General features: G+C 35.4%; 1 protein-coding gene across 7 annotated transcripts in view; it reads left to right on the top strand.

Annotated features, from left to right (window-relative positions):
* LOC106882816 (adhesion G protein-coupled receptor G6) overlaps positions 1–17,457 on the top strand; it is a 157,641-nt gene that overhangs the window by 23,735 nt on the left and 116,449 nt on the right. For all 7 annotated transcript variants that reach the window (XM_089346140.1, XM_089346139.1, XM_089346141.1 and 4 more), the window contains exons 3-4: positions 1,683–1,754; positions 5,182–5,253. In XM_089346140.1, the coding sequence (XP_089202266.1) occupies positions 1,683–1,754; positions 5,182–5,253 (144 nt within the window). The remainder of the gene's footprint in view (positions 1–1,682; positions 1,755–5,181; positions 5,254–17,457) is intronic.

Here is a 17,457-nt window from a genome sequence, read left to right as displayed (position 1 = left end):
TCGTGTCCATTAGTTGAGCGGTGACGGGCAAGAAAGTCAGCGGATATTGTGGCTCGTTGATTTTAGATAGATAGATACTTCTCTATAGCAGTGTGGGAGCATTCCATATTCTCTGCTAGTTCCCTTGTCGTTTGACGAGAATTTTCGTGCAAAAGTTGGTTAAGTCGCTCTTCATCGAACTCAACTGGACGGCCAGAACTAGGTGCGTCTTTAAGATCAAAATTACCCTTTTTGAACTTGGTACACCAATCACGAGTGGTTCTTTAAGCTATGGCACCCTCTCCATACACAGAACAAATGTCGCGAGCAACATTTGCGGCCTTTGAACCTTGATTAAAAGCAAAATGAAGGAGGTGTCGAAAATGCTCGTTTTTCTTAGCTTGACATTCCATTTTAATGATCTGAAAAATAAACAAAAATTAACTAAAATTAAATGGTAAAAAAACAAATAGATTACAAAATGATTCAAAAATAGAATTCTCGAAAAAAATAGATTCCAAAATTTTAAAATGCAATAAATTCCAAAATAAAAAAAAAAAACAGGAACTTAGTTGCCAACCCAATAATTGATGATTTCACCATGGTTTTGTGAATTTGCTTGCCTTTTGCCGTCGCATCATTCCTTACCTCACCTAAACCGCTATCTTGACCTTTGTAGACATACTTGCAGATGTACTTCGCACTTTTTACAGAGGAGCAAACTTCCATATCAATATGAGCTCGGAATTGCTTTAACAGGTAAGAATTGTATGGAACAACATACCTGCTGTCAACAGAGTGGCATTCAACTTGTGCTGTGATCCCATTATTGCGCCTCCTGTAATCTGGATATCCATTAATATTTAGGAGTGTCTCATTTCTATAGTTCTTGGGAAACATTTTGGGCCCAAGCGCCATTCCCCATACAAAGGCCATGTATCATGAATTTCTTAATTAAATTATGCAAGACGGGGGCCATCATTTGAATGAGAAATTTCTGCTGATGCCATTCTATCTACATAATCTCTGATCTACACTTTGTCTACCAGCATGTGACAGTTTGGAAGTCCTCTCTTTTGAAACACGATGATATGGGCATGAGCTATTAATACATCAATTACGTCCTTTATATCCTTCAGAACTTTGGTGAGATGCAACTTGTACACTCTTGCAACCAAATCTGGTCGGGTTCCAGAAGACGCATTTCGCTTCAGATTATTTTCTATCTCACGGCACTTAGGGTTGCATGTATACGTGACAAATAAATCAGGTTTACCATACTTTGCTACAATCGCCATTGCATCCTGATAATATTAATGCATATTCTGAGGACTGCTCCTGGCTCAACATTCTCATCAGCTCCTCTCTGCAGATAGTCCATAAGTCCATTGCCCCACTCTACGAACAACTGTGCCTGATGGTCCCCAAGGTACTGCAATTTGCAACCCTCAATTGCATCGTGAGTCGATTGCGAGCGGATGTTCTGTGTTTCGCCACATGTAGAATCTCACAGTGCCATCCGAACTTTCCATGAGGGAATAGAAGTGGATAACTCATTAGAACTAGATGGCACAATGTGTATGCGAGTCACTCTGCAAATGTATTCCAGGGATAAACAAGAATGTCTCTGTTTTTAAGGTACAGCTATTTCATTCAGAAGACTTTTTTACAATTTTTCTTTTGAACTGTGTTTTATGTTTCAGAAATCTTCGTCAAAATCAAATCAAGACCCTCCCACAAGGAGTCTTTCAAAATCATCCAAGTTTACAGAAAATGTAAGTTGGTTTAGTGTTTTGATACTATTTTATTTACGAATTTTTTCTAGGAACTTAATACTTTCTCATCTTTCTTTTTCTCACTATATCTCTAACTTATATTCTGCTACTATTTTCATGTTGTTATATGTATGAAAGTGTCTACGATTGTTTGTGTCTGTATGTCTCTGCATCAATGTTTAACATTTTGTCTATAAGTGTACGATTGTATGTAAATATGTATGTTTGTATTTGTGTCTATAATGTGGGTGTATTATGAAATATATATTTATGCAGAGCTCGTTTGAAAAATTTATACACACTTCAAAAAAAGAAAAGAACGTATAGAAATATATTAATTCTCACTTTTTTTAGATACTTCTTCATTAATATGAATTATTTTTAACTTGATAATTGCAAGAGGTGCTGAAATTGGAAAACATAAAAACGAAAACAGAAAACGAACTTTTTTCGAACAACGAAAAAAGCAGAGACGAGACATGCAACATAAAGAGTATAACCCTTCGTCAGTTGTCCCTGTTCCATCTCCTCTGCGTTTCGAAGGCAAGAGATTTATACGGTAGTAACACGATAAAGTATTGAGATTTAGAAATGTATTCACTGATTTAGAAATGTATTCACTGATTTAGAAATGTATTCACTGATTTAGAAATGTATTCACTGATTTAGAAATGTATTCACTGATTTAGAAATGTATTCACTGATTTAGAAATGTATTCACTGATTTAGAAATGTATTCACTGATTTTGAAAATAAAAATAAACAGTTTAGACAGAGGAATTGTCAGAGTTGGGGTGGGAAGAGTCCCACCGTCGATGGATCCGGAGTGGAAGATGGCCGCAATTTTTTGTTCGGAGATAGGAAAGGAGGATGAAAGTGTGAAGGTGGGCATGGTGGGCCGAACCCAACAGGTGAAGTGGCTGCCTAATGGAGATGATTTGTGCGGTTTCCTGTCATCTGCATAATGAATTTCTGGATCATAATCGAAAGTCGCTTCTCTGAGCTGTTGCAATTGCTCTTCGTTCTTCAGTGGCTAAAGATCAACGGAAAAGAAAATACCTTTGTTGAACTAATCTATTGTTGAGTAATCTATAGGAATTTTTCATTTCGCTCTACTCCTCCTTCTCTTCCTCTTCTTTTTCATCTGAATTCTTAGAGTAGTCAGTGATAATATATCAATATCAACATTCTTATCCGCTTTCTCATCCTCATCATAATAACAATCTTCAACATCGTATTCATGATCGTCGTCATCATCATCATTATCATCATCATCATCATCATCATCATCATCATCGTCATCATCATCATCATCATCATCATCATCATCATCATCATCATCATCATCATCATCATCATCATCATCATTTTCGTAATACACAGCAATAATAGAATGAATATTCACTCTTTTTTTTCCATTTCCCCCATAAAGAGATAAAAATTACATTGTAAAATTTACATGGTCACAATTTCATATCTAGAAAACAAAAATATTCTAGCAAAAAAATTATTTTATACGTAAATATAGAGATCATTATTTCCCAGGTGTGAAAATTTAATCATGGCATCGTCTGAAAACCATATCGTTGATAACTCATAAGCCAAGGCGATGGGTCAGAGCCAATACACATTTCTATTTGTGTATACCTTTTAATCCAATACTTCTTTGCAGATTGTTATTCGTGTAAGTTCTCTCTCTTCTTTTCTCTTGCTTGTCAGTGTTGATAACTTTAACTTTCAGATCAGATAATTTGCGAGCCCTTGAGAAACAACATATAGCTGACCATGGCTGAACACAGGTTTAGGAGAGAACAGCCCCACTTTATCAAATGTCTGCCTTTGTAATTTATTGATAATCATTGAAAATGTCAAGCGAACGGTATTAGGTCTCTCGGTGCCAGCCTTACCCTGGGAATGAGAATACGTCTCTTGATCAGTGTGCCAATTATTATTGAGGCTTCAATCGAGTGTTGATGGAGGGCCAGTCCTGTTCCGTTACACAGACCATTTTGAATTGGTCTGTGTAACGGAACAGTTGCATCGTGAACCGAATGCGAGTGGATGTTCTGTGTTTCTGCACATATAGAATCTCAAAGTGCGATGAGGGAACAGAAGTGGATAACACATTGGATCCAGATTGAACGATGTGTATGCGATTAGACAAGAATGTCTCTGTTTATCAGGGTGCAGCTATTTTATTGCTTGTGGAAAAATTGTAACGCCTTATATCAACCCTTATTCTGAAGTGTAGTTCCCACTTTCGTAATTGTACATTTTCACTCCTGACACTTTCAATCTCTTGTTGTTCAATTAATTGCATGTTCCTATATAACTCAACATAAGGATTTACTTGTTGCACAACATGACAACCATTGTTTGAGGGAAGCATTGTAAGTTCTGATGCTTCCACTCTGTGAGGCAGAGCTTCCATTTTGTGATGCATCAATAATGTACAACTGATTGTACTGCGGGCGACCTTTGACAATATGTAGGTTCGTCGTGTTGTGATAATGTTAGCGCTGAATACATTTTATATCTTGATGTTGGGTATATAATTTAACGAAGAGGGAGAAAGAAACTATATGCACGACACAATACGATTACTATCACACGAGACTCGAAGCTCTCTGCCAACGGATCACAGGGAAATGCTTACCAATAAATTGTTCACAATCAGTTGCTTACGACTAGACAGTTCTCTATTTAATGGAAATGTGTGTGTCTACTTTTAGTCAGTTATAAGGCTGTCAGAATCTTTCCACTACATCTCTCCTTTTTAGAATTAGTCTCCCCTAAATTCTCCACTTGAGTATTAAACTCCGCTCGGAATTTTAATATCTCTTACGCTTAGGGTTCAATTCCAGTGTTTCCGTTCTTTTTCGTTTTCTGGTGCTAGAACGTGTAGTTACAAATTGTTTCTGTGTTGGTACCTCAAATGTGTCGTACAATACTTCCATGAGAATTTCACTTCTTGTGACTATTTTTCCCTGAATTTGTTTTTAAGTTGGTTGATATGTTTTTATGTTCGACGATTTTTAACATTTTACCTGGAATATCATTCCTCCAATTTGTTTAATAATTGTACCATCTTCGCAGCCACCAATTTCTCAGCCATTTCTAGCATTCAGGATCATCATCACCGTCGTTATGAACATCATAATAATTAATGTCGTCATCACCATTTCATCAGTAGCTTTTCTCGTCGTTTTCAATGATAATCGTCATCATTCTCACCCTTTTCCTCCTCACCGTCATTATTACAACATTTACCGTCAACATCGCCCCCCCCCTCATCATCATCATCATCCCTGCCATTTTCTCCTTCATCGTCCTCTTTTTCCTCATATGATTCTGAAGATACAAGATTTAATATTTTATCAGAAATCTTTTTAACAATCTTTCTTTTGAACTGTGTTTTATGTTTCAGAGATCTTAGAAACAATCAGATCACTACCATGTCACACGGAGCCTTTGAAAATCTTCCAAATTTAAAGTCATTGTAAGTTGGTTAAATTTTTTGATATTTCATTCACGAAAATTTTCTTGGGACTTAATGTCTTCTCATCTTTCTTTCTCTCTCTGTATCTCTAACTTATATTCTGCTACCATTTTCGTGTCTGAGTGTATGAAGGTGTCCACGATTGTTTGTGTCTGTATGTATCTGCATTAATGTCTAACATTTTGTGTATAAATGTATAATTGTATGTGAATATGTATGTTTGTATTTGTGTCTGTTGGTGGTTATATTACGGAATATATATTTATGCAGATTTTGTTTGAAAAATTCATGCTCATTTCAAGAAAATTAAAAAAAAAACGTATAGAAGTATATTCATTCTCACTTTTTTTTAGATACTGCTTCATTAATATGAGTTATTTTAAACTCTACAATTACATGAGGTGTTGAAATTGGAAGTCGTCATTTTATATTTGTACAGTGAGCTACAGCTAGGTCAATTTGGTGAAACTGTCCAGTGTGATGGCTGCATATGCCGTTTCAATTTCTTTAGGAAGGATGTTAGTGTAGTCAGTCGTCCACAACATAAGACAACGTTTGATGTCTCCCTCGTACGTTTGTGTCTGTGCGTATGTGTGATGATATTATTTACGTTGATATATTTTTCTTATCATTTCTATCCTCATTCCCAATTGGCTTGTTATTGTTTTGCTTGTCCATCTTGTGTCTGTTTTCTTCTTCTTCTTCTTCTTCTTCTTCTTCTTCTTCTTCTTCTTCTTCTTCTTCTTCTTCTTCTTCTTCTTCTTCTTCTTCTTCTTCTTCTTCTTCTTCTTCTTAACATAACGAAATACATTATAATCGAACCAAGTGAAACCGAGTTTATTGCGCGAAGTACTTTTTGAAGTGTCAACTGATGAGAATCATCTGCACAGAAAGATGCACTGCGGCCACTCGAGCAGAATCTCATCCATGAGGTGCCGATGGAAAACGGATTGAAACGAATCTCGTAAAATCCGTTTTCCATTTCCGCCATATGTGTGGGTGTATTTATGTGTGTGTATACGCTTAGGCGTTGGTATAGCTGGGGGATAAGAATTTTGCTTCTGTATTAGTCCCATTGCGTGTACTCTGGCCTCCAACCGAACAAACCCGTGTATGTTAGTTCATTGGGTACATGGTAACCGATAGAAACCCGTCGTATATATACGAAGTAGTATCATAAATTTCCTGGACGAGTTATGTATGATAAAAGTAACTTATATTACCTGAGTTGTAACTTCATTTCCTCCGGCAAAGTCACCTTGCGCAATAATATACGGCCCCAGCTTTCCTGACACTTTTGGAATCCAGCCTAGGCGTAGTTTTCCATAAGCGAGTCGAGGACCTGTTGATCTCGAAAACGGTGTTAAATTCGCTCTTGATCTCGATCTCTGAGTTGCTTTTTCATCTTGGGGAATAGAGGCATGTCAGCAGGTGGTAAATCTGACGAATAGGGCAGATGCGGAATCGATAGCAGGTTGTTTTTGGCAAGAAACTCATGAGTCAGGTAATAGGGGTATTGTTGTGAAACATTCAATACTTCGCGAATCATAGATCCGGTCATTTTCCCCGAACGTCCTCCCTAAAAAGCTCTCAATGCACAATACCGAGGATGTCGGAAAAAAATGATGAACATGCTCTTGATTAAGCTGTGATTTTTTCGTGTGCCCGTGCACTCGAAACATTACGTACGCTCCACTGTCTCGTCACCATAAGCTTGCCAAAATATGCTCAATCTCCTTGTAGCAGACTTCCCAATTTTAACGGAAATTTTCACTTTGTCCCTTCCCGTCTTGCGAAGTATACATAGCGATGTCACTCAGCAGGCTGCCTCATGAAGGTCACTACCAGCTATCACCGCTGTATATATATACATATATATACACTCATAGATATGTATACTTGCATACGTCTATCTCATATACATATATCTACTTGTATTTGTGTATTTATATATTTATGTAAATAAGCAACACGGATTTCAAAGGTGATTGCAGTACGCACGTTTCATGCTACTTCAATTTATTTAAGTAATGCGAGCATTACCTTAAATGCAATATGAAGAGCAATCTTCAGCTGCACGAAAATGCAGAAAATTACTGTAGAAAAGACATATTATAAATGTGGCAACATTTCAAATCCAAGTGGGAGAGAGAATACATAAAAATCCAAATGTGAGGAAGAATACATAAGTCCATCTTGACATAGCCGAGTCTATCAGGCTAGTAATTGATTCTAGACAAAAAGTTTTAACTGTCTCAGATTTTATTGTTTCTTATCTAGTGGTGAAAGCAAAGGGACAATTACTTCTAAAGAGAGGGAAGGTGTAAGCAGTATGCATGGACAAGGCTATAAAATGTATTCGAATCTAAAGGTTTCACTGGTCATAGTAGTATCAGGTCATTTTACTACTATCAAAGTGTTGAGGAATTAATGTTGAGGAATTACAACCCTAGGTATATGGGTCAAATAGGTTTTTTACTTTAGTCTGAATAGAGTAACAGTATAGTGGTACAGATAACAACAATACTCTAACCAATATTTTCACAATAAGAGGTATGTTAATAAAATAAATAAAATGCGATGTAATTATTTTCCACAAAAATCATGAAATAATGTCAGTATTGAATTCAGGGGCTCTGGATAGGGTGTAAAATTTAAGGATATTAAGTATATAGTGTTCATGAAAACTATTTTGAATTATCTTAAAAAAATTTTAGCTGAAGATAAGATAATGATACTATTTAGGAGACACATAGGTAAGCTTTATTTATATAATGTGAATAAAAATAAAAATTATTATCGGATTTATATTAGTTTATAATAATGTGTTTACTAAGGTTTAAGGGACTGAAAAAAGAAAGGATGTTAGGAAATAACAAGGATAATCAAAACAGGAATCTGATGATTGATTTAAGTAGATTAGATGTTAAGGTGAGAGATCAGGAATATATGTTATAAAGGTTCAATTACCAATATAAATATGTGCTAATTGATAGTCCTAGATGACCATAATAGAAGTAAAGTACTATAATTTGATAACTTTAGTTACTTAATAAAAGCCCTATTTTAAAAAAATTTAAAAGTGCGAGTAGAGCAATGCACACATGATACCCTAAGGTCTAATCTATTATTGATTAGATTAGGATTGTTCCTAAGTTTTAAAATTTCATATATTTCCATAGAACACAATTTACATCCATATCTATTATTTCTATAAGGTTGAGCTTTTCTTATAATTTCCCATTTAAGGCTAAAATTAATACCATTATCTTTTATGATATGCACATGTGTGCGTGTGTGTGTATCTTAGTCTCTGTGTTTGCACTCACTAATTCTTCACAACCTATGTTGTTGCTTTTAATTCCTGACAATTAGCAGTTTGGCATAAGGCCGACAGGATAAGTACCAGGCTTCCAAAAAACAGCTAGTGGAGTCGATTCGTAGAGGTAAATACTACAAGATGATTAATCCGCTGCAACACTGTGTGTACTGACTGAAACAAGAAAAAGAGAAAAGATAGGTACATACATACATACATACATACATACATACATACATACATACATACATACATACATAGCTGATGAGGAATAAGAGAATGGTTTCAATGACATTCTCTATTCCATATCACTGCTATTGTATCTACACCTCCTACCTGTAATTCATCGATGAGATGACATAGTTAACATCGTATGTCAACACTACAATTCATTAAAGGTGGAATATGTGTCTGTTAAATGATAGTATAATCTAACGTAGGACTTATTGAAATACTCACGTGAAAAGCGTATTTTACACCTACGATAGATGGTAAATGTTGCGCAATATATTAATTACATCATCTGAACAATGTTCAATGGTCGCGACAGCATGCAGTGCCAATCTTAGTGTTACGGAATTAAAAAATGTCGTTTAATTCATTCCCTCTTATTCATCTATGTTTAAACATTAAAGATAAGAAGGGAAAAAGAATCAATTTCTCCACAAAAAAGGAGAAACGAGATATAACAATCACAATTCAATAAATTTTAGTAACAGTCTTCCACGCGGGTTGCGAAATAGCAACTCCGAATCGCCATACAATAAAACCATACAAACACCAGTTGCTGACGTCACCTAACTCCAGACCAATGAAATTTTATCTCCGATCAAAATCGAACTTCAGCAAATACAACAAAATAACCCTTGAAGAGAATCAACCAACTGGAATGACTGATGACCGTTCCCCATAGGAAAGCTAATCAGGCAGAACGACAATCTTGACCACCAGAAAAATAACACATCACAGTACTTTAACGAATCAAATATCAGATCCGTTCAAAGAAAGAAAAAACATAAATACACCGGATTCCAAAAAACGCTGTTACAAGCAAAAATTCCTGCACACGACGGAAAAAGAATCACAGAAATTGTTGATAAATTAAGTACTAGTGAAATACAGCGACCGATAAAATTAACTAGTCCCGTTCCCCAAAATGTTATGCCTTGTGCCTATAATAGAAAGGATTATTTATGGACAACCTATAATTTGGGATTCAGATTTCGAAAATGAAATTCCATTTGTTCGAGGAGCACAGTTTCAGAGCCTTTCAGGGTTAAACAAGCATAGATAACCACATACGTTTGCATTTATACATACATTCATGCATGCAGAAAGACAAGCATATATGTGTGTGCGTTATGCATATATGTATGTATATATATATTGGGTCATCCCATAAACAATGTGTTTTTTATACTTCTTTTATTTTTCAAAATGATAAAAATTTCTTTTTTTCTCTGAAGTATTCTCTCCTTCATGTTCTACAATGTTCTTCCATCTATCTGGTAGACTTTCAAAGACCCTTTTCGAAAATTAACTTTTCCGTACGAAAAACACACGTCCAGTATTGTTCCGACATCGTCTAAAAAATTCATATTTTTTCCGTCCTAATGATTTTGAAGACTGCAGAATAAATGATAATCAGATGGGGCAATGTCTGGTGAATATAGTGGATGGGACATCATTTCCTATTCAAACTGCTCCAGCCTTTGGAATGTCTCTCTCGCTGCATGTAGCCGAGCATTATCCTGATGGAAGAACATCTTTCGTCTTGAAAACAAAGATGGTCGTTTTACCTCTAGCACAGATGTCAATGAATGGTTGAATGACCAAATCCAAGCTTCTCTGCTGTTCCTCAACGGTTACGGTGGGATTTTGTTACACCAGGGTTTACAGGACGTCCTCACGAGCTCTACAGATCTTCCAGGACGAGGCTCGTCTTCTAGGCTGTAGTTTCCGGCTCAGAATTTCTGGAATAACCGTTGACAATGGCTTACGCTTGTTGTCCGATCCCCATATACTGCATTAATATTCATCGCACTTTTCATTGTGATGTTGCCTTTATTGAACTCATAAAGCAAAATATGGCATATATACTTCTTTGTCACTTCCATTATTGCTTCGAAAATATAACTGTTAATATCGACTACATTCTTGAAAACTTTCACTAAGAATAAAGATAGCGTAAATTTACTACCTGCATTTATAGCAAGTTGATGCAGGTAGTTTAACCCGTCCCCCACCGATTTTAGTCTATGCAATTGAAAAACAGAATTATTTATGGAATGCCCAATATATATATACAGGTGTGATGGGTAAATTGTCGTTATATCATGCACATTGTTTATTTTTGATTTTGTAGACTACACAGCATAGTAGGGTCAGTTGGGAACCGTTTGTGAGAAAAACAGCACCATATCACAATTCACTTTCCAGAAATTCGGAAATGACACGCTCTGCTGCAGGCATTCGCGCCGGATGTATAATAAAAACTTTTCAGAGTGTTTGGGTATCGATCTGAGAAAAGAGCAATCTGAGGACATGTACCGAGCGTGATAAAAATCAAATATCGAATCAGAACCATGGTGTTTGGAGTCATCATTAGTGATAGCGACGTTATGTTTTCATTCATCTTCCACACAGCCTCAGATTCAACACGGAGGCCTACATCAACTTCCTGGAGGAGGTAGTGCTGCCTTGAGTCCAGAGGGTGTCTGCTGCAAGACCCTATGTCTGGCAACAGGACTCTGCACCATGCCACACGAGCAGAGGACCAAGTCATGGCTGTCAGACAATTTCTGCGACCACATAATTCCTAACATCTGGCCACCTCGCTCCACAGTCTGCGACCCTCTTGATTATTATATGTGGGGCGCAGTTGAGCTAGAGACCAACAAAACTCCTTGTAACACCAACGATGGACTGAAGGCAAAGGTTATGGCAGCATTCGCCAACGTAAACAAGGAGACCATCCAGAATAGTTGAAGGAGACTCCGAAGTCGTGTGGAGTTGTGGTTGAAGCCAATGGCGATTTTAGTGAATAAAGTTACTCTTAAGTATTTCAAGATATTTTTCTGTAATTTTGGTAAATATATCTGTTAAAATGAGATGTCAGTGTTATTTCTATCTTTGCGTAATTTAGACGACAGTTTATTCACCGCACACACGCACGCACGCACGTACACACACACACACACACACACACACACACACACACACACACACACACACACACACACACGCACTACTTAAGTATGGAGGTAAAACATTATTAAAATAAGTTTTTACCAGTTGTTCGCATGCGTAGAAAATGTTATAAGACAAAATAGTCTACATATAAGAGTGTATGAAGATATATAGGGCTTTCCTATAAGTAGGTTATCTCCCTTGGCTAGGCGGCGCTCCATGTAGACAATTAAACTTCCGCAGACTATCTACGCTATTGTTATTGTTTTACGTCTTATCATGGATATAAAGCGATTCGATGATTCAGCTATCGAAATACTTATTGTGCCTGAGTTAAAGAAATATTTAAGATTATATGGACAGTATGTTACTGGAAGAAAGGCGGACATGATTGAAAGGTTGAAAGGTATAAAAATTTTGTCGACATGTCAACAAAGTAAATTCATCGGACGATACTTCAGACAGGAATAAGCAGAAGTATTGCCTGATCCCAATCTGCTTTCAGCATAGATTTCAGCAACCATTCACTGATTTGGTCATGAGCATGATGTGTAGAAGAGGAGGGGCAGCCACACCATAAAGTCTAATAATTAGAGGAATATTAGGTTCAATGCTGTAAATTTATTATTTAATCAAACAAGCACACACACACACACACACACACACACACACACACACACACACACACACACACACACACACACACACACACACACACATATATATATATATATATATATATATATATATATATATATATATATATATATATACTAGCAGAGCCACCCGGCGTTGCCTGGGAATGAAATTGTTGCTTATTGGTACTTGGAGACTTTTACGATAATTAAAATGGGGCTAAAATGAAAAAAATTCACACAGCGAATATACCACGTTATTGTTTCACTGTTATATACATAGATATACATTGATGCATGTCAGTCGAAAAGTGAAAGTGTAATAGTAATACTTACTTTAACACTCAATGGTTTCACACTTTTGTATATGACATGTACATACTATTCATGTAAGTGCTTCTTCATATACTATGTTTTCTGTCTTGCCATGTTTATCACTGAGAATGTAGAGGTTCTTTTCATCTCCAACTCTAGAACATCCAACATACAGCTGACCATGTGAGAAGCAAGGTTGAAGGAGGTTAAGTCCCACCACCTTTAGATCTCTAAAGGTGGTGGGACTTAACCTCCTTCAACCTTGTGCTTTGTTGATAGACATTGCAAAGGTAAGTTTGACCGGAAACTGCAGTCTCTTGAACTGAAAGGGGAGATCATTTGAAATGAGAGGTATCCTTGGAATGAAGACATTCTCACCCATCATGTTGCCTGTAATTATTGTTGCTTCCAACACATGGGGCATGGGTGTTTAACAACCAACCTTGTTCCATTGCAGAGTCTAGGTGCATCAAGGTTTCTTAATAGCATTATGGGAGCACCTATTTTCACGATCAGAATGTGTGGTGGAAATCCTGGTGGCTGAAGTGAATTGAGGAACTCCACTGGGTAATGCGTTGCCTGTTCTTGATCAGGGATAGAGTTAATTGATCTGTATGAACATTCAAGTCCTGGTAGCTGAGTTAACAAATTTAAATTCAGCTTGTCTACAGAATCATTCCTTGGTGCCAGAATTGTTCTTTCACATAGCCACTTGTGACTTTTGTAGTTTGTGGCAATGTTTGGAAACAGCTTGCTCTTTAGTTCTTCAAGGGAGGCAGTCATATTGCTACATGGGAGATGATGCAGATTATCTTCTGGATCTTGTGGAAGTTTTCCATTTCCAATGTCAAGTAACTTGTTGGAGAACTGTGCGGCTAACAGGTCACCATGAATGTGAACCCTCATGTTGGTTGTCAGAGTAAGCTGCTTGACATGTTGCCAGATATATGAGGACTTGATGCAAGCTCTCAGCTCATCCGCCCTGGTTCCTCTGGTTCCAGAGGATGCAACAGCCAGAGCAATCTTCTTCTGTCTCACCTTGGCAAGGAGCAGGTCGATCAATAATGTCTTTCCTGTGTTTCCAGGAGCATCTAAGAAGAAAACCCCACCAGTGTTATTGTCCAGAGATGTAAGAACTTGCCAGTATACCTCCTTTTGATCCTGTACCAGACTTGGTTCCTTTTCATTGACAACTGCTTGCAAACTTTCCATGTTGTACGATGTTTCCCTGATTAGCTTTTGTGCTAACCTGTGTTGAACATCTGTGACAGGAGGAGCTGGAAGACCATAGATTTCAAATTTGTTTCCACCTAGTAATTGAACCTTGTCGTCTATTAATCTTAATGTCTCATTGAAGATGTCATCATTGAAAGTGACATCACCGTCACACTGATATTGAATTCTTTGAAGAATGTCTTCAGAAAGCCCCTCCTTGTATTTGTCCCAAAGTTGATTTGGATTTGACAATCCACAGTTCACCAGCATGATGGAGAAGAGGTTTCTCAGCTGCGTAGGAGACTTGCACATTTGTGCCTCTGTCAGAGTGGCATCCCAGTGTGCATCATCTTCCAGAAGACCTCTGAGATGGCAAGCCTGGCGATATGTTTGACATAGTGTTACCAACCGTTCGTAAGGCCGTAAATGATGTGGGTCCCTTGACATTGTGTAATAGAAACCTTAGATAGTAGCACTCTGAGTAGTTGGAATGGACAACATAGACTGCCAAGTGTATCTGATTTCTTGATTCCTGGATGAAATTTGTCACTCAGTGAACCAAAGAGCCAGTATCGAAGGTACCAGAAAAAAAAACCTCAGCAACAGGGAAACACAAAACCGTACTTCTGTTAGTAAATGATGAAATTACTTACATCAGTAAATGTGAACTTGTTAGCGATTGAAAACGTAAACTTTTATTGAGAACAGTAACGATTGAAGTGAAAGTGAGGTTGAAGCGAAATTTGTCACTCAGTGAACCAAAGAGCCAGTATCGAAGGTACCAGAAAAAAGACCCCTCAGCAACAGGGAAACAGAAAACCGTACTTCTGTTAGTAAATGATGAAATTACTTACGTCAGTAAATGTGATTAAACTTTTAGTGCGAACAGTAACGATTGAAGTTAAAGTGAAGAGAAAACTATGGCTACCGGAAGTTGACATTGAGGAACCTTTTTAAAGAAGTGAATCTTAAATATAAAGCAATATTTATCTTAATAAAAAAAATCAAATGAAGAGCCTAACATTTATCCGAGGTCAAATTATTCATGCATCACAAGTATGGAAGTAAATGTTGAAGCCGTTTTCACGTGATAAGCGATTACACACACATCTCTGTTTTATATATAGTATAGATATATATACACACAAAAATAAGAGGAATGACCAGCAAAAGTGCCGAATCGGCATCTATTTCTAGTATATAGGAGTCCACTTTTGCTGGTCATTCCTATTATTTTTGTATGTAATATAATTTTAATCTTCGGATTCTTTTAATATGCTAGACCACTGGTTCTAATTGATTAATATCAATTTCTACCTTTATTAATAAATATATATGTATATATATATATATATATATATATATATATATATATATATATATATATATATATATATATATAAAATATAAAGTTTTAGGGAAAATAACCAATTTTCAAGAACTCATCGATGAAAATCCACTATCACATATAGAAAAATTAATAATTAAAAGCACAATAAATGAGTATAATATAAAGTAAAGTAAATATCATAAGATAAATATAATAAAAAGATTACACGTGTTTCATAACCAATTTTCAAATAGAAAAGAAATTTAAATCGATTAAAATCAATTGAAATTATCGAAAATAAATTCTATTCAAAAATATAGCTAATCGTCAGATCGTAAGTAGAACAATAATTAGATATATATCTCAACCAACAATAAGTGCCAAATGAATTAATATGAAATACTTATTATATAAAGATAGAAAATTTATTTTAAAAATATTATAATATCAAAATAATAACCATTCAATAATCATCCCTTCATCTATTATAATAACATGTATATTATATACAAAAAACATCTTACATAAATTATCATTGTTTTAAATTATCATTGTTTTAAATACAAGTTGAACGAAGTTTTAAGTTTAAAATAATAATGAAGATAAAATTAGTACATATTTAACCGGTGTAATAGTTAAAGCTATACTATTTAAAGCTAAAGACGTTTATTTAATTATAATCAAAGATCAATTGAATAATAGAAAAATACAAGATTATTTATTTCTACAAACGTAATAATAAAAAATATGAATGAAAAAATTATGAATGGAAAAATTATGAATGAAAAAATTAGGAAAGAAAAAATTATTAAGAATAAAAGATTAAACTTTATATATATATACAAAGTTTTGATTTAAAAAAAAAAACTTTAACGATATTATAAACTATAAAGATTAATAATTAATCAAATATTATTAATCAAAAATAATCGAAAATATATCAACACTATTCAAATCGAAGTTCTAATATTATGTTGAAATGAAACTATAACTTCTAAATAATTTAGTGTTAAATAAGTTATCTATTAAAAATAATCTATAAAGAACCAAATGAATAGTATAAAAACAAGAATACATATTATTTTCAAATAGTAGAAAATCTTTAGCAAAATGAAAACAGTACTTATCCAAATTTTTCCGTATTTTATACTATTCATTTGGTTCTTTATAGATTATTTTTAATAGATAACTTATTTAACACTAAATTATGTCTCAAAATTTTGAGAATGAAAGTAGTTCTATACGTTTTTGTCTTCTCTTGATGTGTGCATAATTTATTGCAGCGAATTCTATATAAATATATATTTCATAATTTGCCCACATGTAGACACAAATACAAACATACATATTCACATACAATCATACACTCACTTACCCTTCTCCGCGCACCTCCTCCTCCTCCTCCTCCTTCTCCTCCTTCTCCTCCTCCCCCTCCTCCTCCTTCTTCTTCTTCTTCTTCTTCTTCTTCTTCTTCTTCTTCTTCTTCTTCTTCTTCTTCTTCTTCTTCTCCTCCTTCTAAGTCCTGCGTTCTAATTTGAATTCATTCTAGTCGCTTCCTCTTTTTTGTTCTGCTTCTCCTCTGGCACCTCTTCTGCCTTCCTCCACGACCTCTTCCGACTTCCCACCACCTCCTGCTCCTGATCCTTTTCTTCCTTCCTACTCCGCCTCCACCTCCCCTCCTCACCTTTTTCTTCATATTATTATTATTATTATTATTATTATTATTATTATTATTATTATTTTATGTTTGACTTTTGTTTTGCATTTGTACAAGTTGGATCCAAGTCTCACCCAGAGACCTCAAGAGACAACTATTATTATTATTATTATTATTATTATTATTATTATTATTATTATTATTATTATTATTATTATTATTATTATTATTATTATTATTTATGGTTTCCTTTCATTATAACTTTATTTCAGCTGCCTTTAGTACCGAACATCCTCCGGAGGCAAAGAGTAGCAAGGGAACTTTTGTTTTGCTATGAATGCTAAACTTATAACCACATTTATTCCATTTTAGATAGAGAATGCTTTCCGTAGTATATGGGCTGTATTATTATTATTATTATTATATTTTCTATCTTCTTTCTTCAAAATTTCTTCCATTTCCCGCCGAGTGTTTTCCGTACACTTAGGACAGAGAAGCTCATTGTATGTATTCCCAGTTTACACACGCAAATTCACAGGTAGAA

Source organism: Octopus bimaculoides, chromosome 30 (genome assembly GCF_046866305.1).
Source record: "Octopus bimaculoides isolate indiv1 chromosome 30, ASM4686630v1, whole genome shotgun sequence".
Classification (NCBI taxonomy): Eukaryota; Metazoa; Mollusca; class Cephalopoda; order Octopoda; family Octopodidae; genus Octopus; species Octopus bimaculoides.
Note: the sequence above shows the minus strand (reverse complement) of the source record. Positions and strands in the feature narration are given on the sequence as shown.